Below are 7,945 nucleotides of genomic sequence, written 5' to 3' on the forward strand. Positions count from 1 at the left end.
CCCCGCCCCCCCCGCCCCGAGATTCATGCATCATTTGCCCTACTCCCCAAACACACATTTTAGAGGGTAAGAGTTCAGTTTTCTGCCTCATTTATTCTAAAATTAATCCAAGCTAACAACAACCTACATCTAGCACCTCACTCAACTTGTTTCAAACAAAGTCTGCAAAAGAAAATCTGGCCTGCTGTTGTGCTTAAGTAAAACTGACGCTAGCCATTTGTGGTTTGAAGCACTCGCTGCTCACCCCAGACCTACCAGACACTGGCAAAACAGCGTTACGTGAGGTAACATTCTCCTCCTACACGCTCCCATCAGCCAGAATAAAGCCGAGCAGCAGTTACTTCAGATGCTTAAGTAGCTGGCTTTGAAGCTCAAAAGTTTTCCTAAAACCAACCAAAGTAACATATTCAAATAACTAACTGGAATTTAGGAAGAACTGAGGAATTAAAATAATTATTTAATTAACCTTAAAAGAATCATAGCTCTCTTCTTACAGCAAGCACTACGCAGTGTTTAGGCCTGGGTAGAAGTAAAGCACCCCAAACCAGACAGGCTTGAAGACAGTTAGGACACCAAGGCGTGCGTGCCTACCCCTCCGCATCGTTCCGGCCTTACTCCTCCCATCAAGCCTGCCTGGCAATCGTTGAAATAAATAAGTGAATATGAAAAGAGTTACAAGCCTTCCAGAAAATAATACAGCTGTTGGTGGGGGAGGAAGACTTCCAGAGGTCCAGGAACTTCTCCACCTAAATACAGTCTTTGACTTCCCTGTTTAACTGGCCTTGCCCCCCTTGGTTTTGTTTCTTTTCTAAACACAAAACCAAGGGGAAAAAATGAAGTCATGCAAAAACGCCAGAGAGATACTGATGCTTCCACAATTAAGTCATGGAAATACGCTGGATATATACCGATGTTTCAATAATTGCACGATGAAGATCTGAAAAGGAACATAGCCCAGGGGACTTCAAGAAAAAAAAAAAAAAAAAAAAAAAATACCCAATTTTGGCACAGCATGAGAGCTGGGTGAGGATTTTATGAACAGAAATAAAAATAGCGGATGCTTGACTTTGCGATGTACCCATTGTATCTTTACGTTGTTCTCATTAGAGCCCATTAATTTGTATGTCAACAACACAGCAAGTAACATTTGTAATTACTTGTAGGGTGATGTTGTAACAGGTTATGGTTATACAGACTTTAAATAGAAAAGCTTTATAATATGCAATTTGCTTCCAGTTCCTTTTAGAGGAAAAACAGAGGCTGGCAATTGGGCAATTTTCAAACAGGAAAGAAAGCAGGAACGAGGAAATCATTGTTAACTGGCGTTATTTGGCTCTGCGTTTTCTAACACTTGATGCTGGTGAAGCAGAGTAATACACAGGGTGGGACAGGGAAGATCTCTTCACTAATTACATTTGAATATTCACTTTAACCAATAAATTGTTAAAGAACTATTTGCTTTTTATGTAAATAGGCATCAACCACACTTCTCTCAGAAATGCTGCGGTAAAGGAAACACCAGAACATTGCTCTTTGCATACTCAAACAGGGCTGTGCTTTGGGAGACTGGAACAGGGATGGGCAAGAAGACGGATGCAACAGAAATGTATGGCACAACTGTAGTGCGACTGATAAGATAATCTCTTTCTATTCATACTTCAGCTCATGTCCCACCATATCACTGGTCTCTGCAGCCATCTACAGCCCCAGTCCCACCACAGCCGGCACAATACAGCATCTTCCTAAGAACTCCGAAATATCATCCATGCCTCTCCCAAACAGCAGCCCACATAGCTGGAGGCTCTAAGGAGAGGCAGCTGCTTCCTCCAGCACCTTTGCCGCTCCTCTCCACCCTCTGCTCATACACACCTTTTCCCTGTTTTATCCCAAATTCCTGCAGTGCCCACTCCTACTATTCTCAGCCCAACCTCTAAGCTCATGCCAGCAGTGACAGAAGAAAGGGGTAAGAGATCATATCGGGACATTGGGTGGGGGCAGAATAGGGAGAGCGTTTTTCTTCTTAAACACTACCTTACGTGTCCTAAAACTAAATGAAGTAACACACCCTGAAAATAAAGGCTGGTATTTCTCAATGGGAAACCTAAATTTTAAATTTTGCCAAGAAGGCCAATGGCATCCTGGGGTGCATTAAGAGGAGTGTGGCCAGCAGGTCGAGGGGGTTTATCCTCCCACTCTACTCTGCTCTGGTGAGACCCTACCTGGAGTACTGTGTCCAGTTCTGGGCTCCCCAGTTCAAGAAACACGAGGAACGGCTGAGAGAGCTGGGCTTGTTCAGCCTGAAGAGAAGACTGAGAGGGGATCTCATCAACACATTCAAATATCTTAAGGGTGGATGTCATGAGGACAGAGCCAGACTCTTCTCAGTGGTGCCCAGAGACAGGACAAGAGGCAATGGGCACAAACTGAAACACAAGAGGTTTCAGTTGAATATGCGGAAGAACTTCTTTACTTTGAGGGTGACAGAGCACTGGACCAGGCTGCCCAGGGGGGTTGTGGAGTCTCCTTCTCTGGAGATATTCAAAACCTGCCTGGATGATGTCCTGTGCAACCTGCTCTGGGTGACCCTGCTTTAGTAGGAGGGTTGGACTAGATGATCTCCCTAGGTCCCTTCCAACCTTTGCCATTTTGTGATTCTGGAATTTGCAGTTCGCATCCCAATCCATTTTGGAAGTATGTAACAACATGCTGCTTCTGTCCTGTATGAGCAATAGAACTGCTTTTGTGACCATTCCTCTTCATACTAGTATGTTTGTAAGAGAGACACAGAACAGCCTGCAGCATTTTAAAGTTCAGAAAGACTGATTTCCTTGAATGGACTTCAAGGGAAAAAAAACAAACCCACAACTTCAAATTAGGTTTGGCAGGGGAAGCTTACCGAACTCCCACAACACAGCCAACACCCCATCAAAACCAGTCCTGAACCTAATAAATAAAACCACCCATGCTTTCTGCTGTTCCTCCACATCGGTTCAGAAGCAAGGACAAAGAGCACACCCAAGTTAAGGTTCTCACTGTACTCTACTCCCCAGTTATTCAGCTGAACAGCACTAACTTCTCTGCATTAACTTTTCCAGCCTGTATCTAGCAAGGAAAGGTATTTTGTTTGGAATCAAAAGGAATGAAAAAGTAGAGCGAAATTTGCCTCCGAGGAACTCTAGCGATAGTTTTAAAGCCTGACCACAGATGAAAAGGAGCTAGAACTTATGTTCTGCATTGGCATGATGGCAATGGAGACATCAGTGAAGCAGGCCTTTCTCCAGTATACCCTGAGCACATTTCTGTAAGGTAGCCAGAAGCCTAGAGAAACAGAATGCAGTCTTAAAAAAAAAAAAAAAAACAACCAAAAAGCCAAACCCAAAAAAAACCCCAAACCCAACCCCCCAAAATAGAAACAACAACAAAAAAAACCCCAATACAGAAGTGGCAGACCGCCTCAAACAACCTGCCTCACCTGACTATTCTTACCCAGTAAAACCATTTTGTATCTCTGTATAAGGGCTTTTTTATGCTATCCTACATGTTTCTTTATAAGCCCAGTCCTGCAAGCTTTAGTGTAGCCGTATGAACATTCATACCAAGTTATAGATGAGACTGCATCATCATCTAATCATAGAAGATTTACAGATAAGAGTCAGACTTTAGAAGAGCTCTACTAAAAACACCTGGAGGCACAGCTTGCCAAGTTTTTCTCCTCACCATTTACCTTCCTCTTCTCCAGACCTTCAGGTATATACAGGTTTATACTTACACAAGTATAAAAGCAAACAAACAAAAGTTTCCAGCACCGTCTGAAACATTCTTGCTGAGGAAGGCAAGATGTTGCAGTGGTAAATCAGGTAGGCAAAAGGAAAATTGCAGGATGCCACACATACTCACAGGAATTGTGTCTACGACGGAAGCCTTTGGACTGAATCAGTGTTTCCACGTGTCGATCCATGTAGCTCTTGGAGCACTGCTGCTGTGGAGAGATGATAATATCCTGGTTCTTCATGTCCGTTCTCCTTGGGATATTCTGTGGGGCACTGCTGGAGATGGGCTTCTTTAACACTTTCCCAGTGCCGTTCTGGCTGGGACCCACTTGGCATCCAACACCAGGGATGCCCATTTCTGTCTGCTGCAGGTCCCCGAATTGTCTGCTGTCCCCCGGCCCAGGGATCTCCAGAATTTTCAGCTCAGTAATGTCACCTGCCCTAAAAACAGGAAAAGAAAGCCAGACATTGAGGAATTTAGCATCTCGGGTATCTTTAAAAAAAAAAAAAAAACCAACAACCAACCCTAAAGAAAAACATGCAACAGTGGTTTTTTTCTGATGCCATTATCAATTGAAACAAGAGATAAAAGTCATTTTAATACATTATCACAGAGGATATTTCCAAAGACACCAAAATATTCAACTGAAATTATATGAATCTTCAAATTAACAACCTAAGTATTTCTATACTGCACCTGGATTGTGTTTGAAAGGTTTTGTACCTGGCTGAAACAGGAATCAGTCAAACAGAAAGTGGAAGCAACTGGCACAGACCTTTGCAGAAATCTGCATTAATTCAACAGTTTCTAGATAATATAATTAATCTCAGCCTTGAGGCTACTATTACTTTTAATCCATTTCTACAGAAAGCTACCCTTAAGATTAGCGCAACTCATGCTCAGACAAGGATGGCGCTTCCTGTTTCCTTAGAAAAAGCATAAAGAAAACTATCAGGGCACTGGGCATGAGCCAAAACAAAACAAAGAAGTGGTTACAAAGACCTCCATCTGCACGGATTGCAAGAAATAAAACAGAAGTTAGGGTCTTCCATTTTCAACTTTGTAAGTATTTGTCCAACTGGGATTTGTAAGTAGCAAGACCTTGCTACAGACTTCCACACATCTCCTGGAAGAATATGGTCGCTGTCTTTTCCCACTCTCTCTCTTCAAAATCCAAGAAAAAGTGTATTGACTTCAGGGAATCGATCTTATTTAGAAATCAGCAACTCAGGAGTCTTAACTATTGCACTATGCCAGGTAACAGGAAAACGTCCAGTGACGAGTGACTCTCATTTATTCTTTTTAAGCACAGTGTTACCAGGTGGTGGTGGGAAAGAATTCACGAGAGCTACAATACTGCTGCATGGATTCAGCGTTTTGCTTCAAAACTCTCTCCTGTCTACACAGAGGAAAGAACATGGCAAGAGACAGAGGGGATGCAGTTGGATTTAATAACTGCACCTCATTTAATTCTATTGGGGCAATAATTCTGCTTTCTCTTCTGTCACACTTCAATTACATATAGCACACATGCTGAAGGCCAGGCTTTAAGAGATCCTGCCAGCCCCCTGAACTACCTGGAAAGCGAACAACAGTATATATATGTATTGCATGTATACATACATACACACAAACACAGCCTTACCCACAAATAACCTCCAAGTGTGAGCTTATACCACTTCTAACCCTAGGATTGTAGAGCCACACAATATCCTGCACACAAACTAACAGAAACATGAGAGGCACTTCTTGTCCAAAGATGCTGGGTAGCAGTAGGGAGATTTAAGGCCAAGAGCCCATTTCTGGGGAAAAACAAAACAAAACATCCAAACCACCACAGACCTTGCTTGGAAAAATGCAGGAGGAAAAAAAACCAGACCAATACTAACCTGAAGGTGACTTCTGGCACAAGGCATTTGACCCCGTTATGGAAGGGCCGCGTCAGGGAAATGGTCTGGCTGACCTGATCCACAGCAGACACTCGTCCTTGGTAGACTCCCAAGCTTTCTCCACAATTAATTGACACAATGCTCCCGAGCCAGTCCGTAGCCATATTTCCGGCACACAATTGCTGTAAAGAGACACAGGCCTGGCTGTAACAAGATGCAGAAACTGACAACCTGAATCAGCATCAACGGCATCCCCCGGCCCAGAACCCTGGCTCCCACCCAGGCTCCAGCTTTGTCAGCTCCTCTCTTCTTTGTGGGGTGGAAATAACATCCATACAGACACCGAGGATCACAGAGAACATGTAAATCCCTGGACAGGGCTTTGCCTATACGATTGTTTGTAACGCAGATCACAGTTTGCGTCATTAAAGAAATACTTTTGAAACCAAATTCAAGGCTAACTTCACCTTCCTTTTGAAAATTTTGGCATACAAACACTGGGGCAGAACAGCTTGTGTGAATACTCAGCAGTGAGAAGACTGATCTCTGCACATACAAATTAAACCCAACACCTTTAAGGGAAGAGACAGATACAGAAGGAGGGGGGGAAAAAAGTCCCAACACCGGAGTCCAGGACGAAAGTCTTCATGCTTTCCAGAGCCAGGAGTATTATTACAACCACAATTAGATAACTGAAAAAAAAAAAAAAAAGCTGCACTCCTTTCCAGCATCGAGTTCTACTGGAATACAGGGGGGAAAAATGTGCTTTCTTTGGTTAATGTTCAGTACCATGTAATTCCCTCAGTTTTGATGCTTGACTGAACTTGCATCAAGACACTTTGAAACAGCTAAGCACATCTTTTCATCTCAGATTTCTTCCTCCAGACAAAGAACACAGGAAGATGACAGGCTTGCTAACATCACGGTAGCACGAAAGAGCTGACAAGCTCCCTAACGAGCATGACTACTGTATGTATTTGCCTTTCATGCTGTAATCGGTGGTAAGAGGGAGAATGCTTGATACTTATGGTAAGGAACACAAAGACAGAAAGCACAGGAGATAACCCAGGAAGATTAACATCAACGTACAAACTGCATTTCTGTGAGAGCCATTTTAATTCTCTTCAAGCCCTTCCTATCCTAAGCTTCTTGGAAAAAGATGCACAGGAAAAAAAAAAAAAAAAACAACAAACCTGGAAAGAACTAGGATGTATGCACGGTACTAGAACTAACTCACTTCCGCTGACTTTCAGGGGACTGAAAAGAGGGGATGCTTCAAAGGGAAGCAAACGCTAAGTTTGGTCACCAAGCTGTAAATTCTGCAGGAACAGCTTCCTTTCTTTCCTGTTTCTCTGTATTTATATTAACCCATGATAACAATATCTGGATTCCAAGATGACAGCTGATAAAAATCACTTTCAAAACACAGATAACACATCCCCGACTATCTGCAGTAAAACTACAATTTCATTCCCTTCCCTGCTTTCTGTCTCTCCTTTTGAAAACAAGGAAGAGAGTTCAGCATGCATCACCATCTGACAAGGATCCTATTCAATAGCGAGCACCTCCTGTTACTAAGAAAACACACCCATAAAAATCTACGTTTGCACGCAAATGTAAACCAAAACAAGGGAAGCTCCTCATCTCAGAAGATCTCATTCTATTACTTTGTGGTGCGAATCATTTAGAAGAGGGAATGAACTGCACATGCAGTGAACAATGTGCTACATCACACATGACAGACATAAGCACATTTGTTTGTTTACGTACACCTGGAAAGCCAAACCTCCCACCTAATATTCCGTCCTACATTCCGAGTTTTTGTCATACAACTCACAGATATCTTCTATTCCCCCACAACTCTCATTTCAAATGTACGTTACTTATGTTTTAAAGTTTTAAAAGAAACTCGAGCCCCAGGGATTACTCAAACACGCATGCAGCATTTAAACTGAGTTTCTGAACGGTAACTTAGCATGCGACAAGTCAGTAGCTTTGCATGTTCTCCCTGTCTGAAAGACGAGTTAGCAGGGAGGTGGTTTCACTCGTTTAGGAGGAAAGCGGCCACCAAGCCTACCCACTCTGGAGCCTGAGACGAGCTGGCACGGGCTATGTGCTCCCAGCAGGCCTCGTCTCCCCGGCTTGGATCAGGGTGGACTGCCTCCGGCCCGACACCCACAGGAAAACACAGGGGCCCCTCCAGGTAAACACAGGGCCCCCACGGCCCGCGCCTGCGTGGACCCCAGCAAGAGGCGGCCTGCTGAGGCTTGGAGCCCAGCCCTGCC

At 43.6% G+C, this 7,945-nt stretch overlaps 1 protein-coding gene across 1 annotated transcript in view; it reads right to left on the minus strand.

The window, feature by feature from the left end:
* The window catches only part of EDC3 (enhancer of mRNA decapping 3), a 23,661-nt gene extending 17,798 nt beyond the window's left edge, over positions 1-5,863 (minus strand). The window contains exons 1-2 of the mRNA XM_009643913.2: positions 5,661-5,863; positions 3,898-4,211 (exon numbers count right to left, since the gene is read on the minus strand). Coding sequence (XP_009642208.1) covers positions 3,898-4,211; positions 5,661-5,824 — 478 coding nt within the window. The 5' untranslated portion in view covers positions 5,825-5,863. The remainder of the gene's footprint in view (positions 1-3,897; positions 4,212-5,660) is intronic.
* Positions 5,864-7,945: the final 2,082 nt, after the last annotated feature.

This window comes from Egretta garzetta, unplaced genomic scaffold, assembly GCF_000687185.1.
Source record: "Egretta garzetta isolate BGI_Z169 unplaced genomic scaffold, ASM68718v1 scaffold287, whole genome shotgun sequence".
Taxonomy (NCBI): domain Eukaryota; kingdom Metazoa; phylum Chordata; class Aves; order Pelecaniformes; family Ardeidae; genus Egretta; species Egretta garzetta.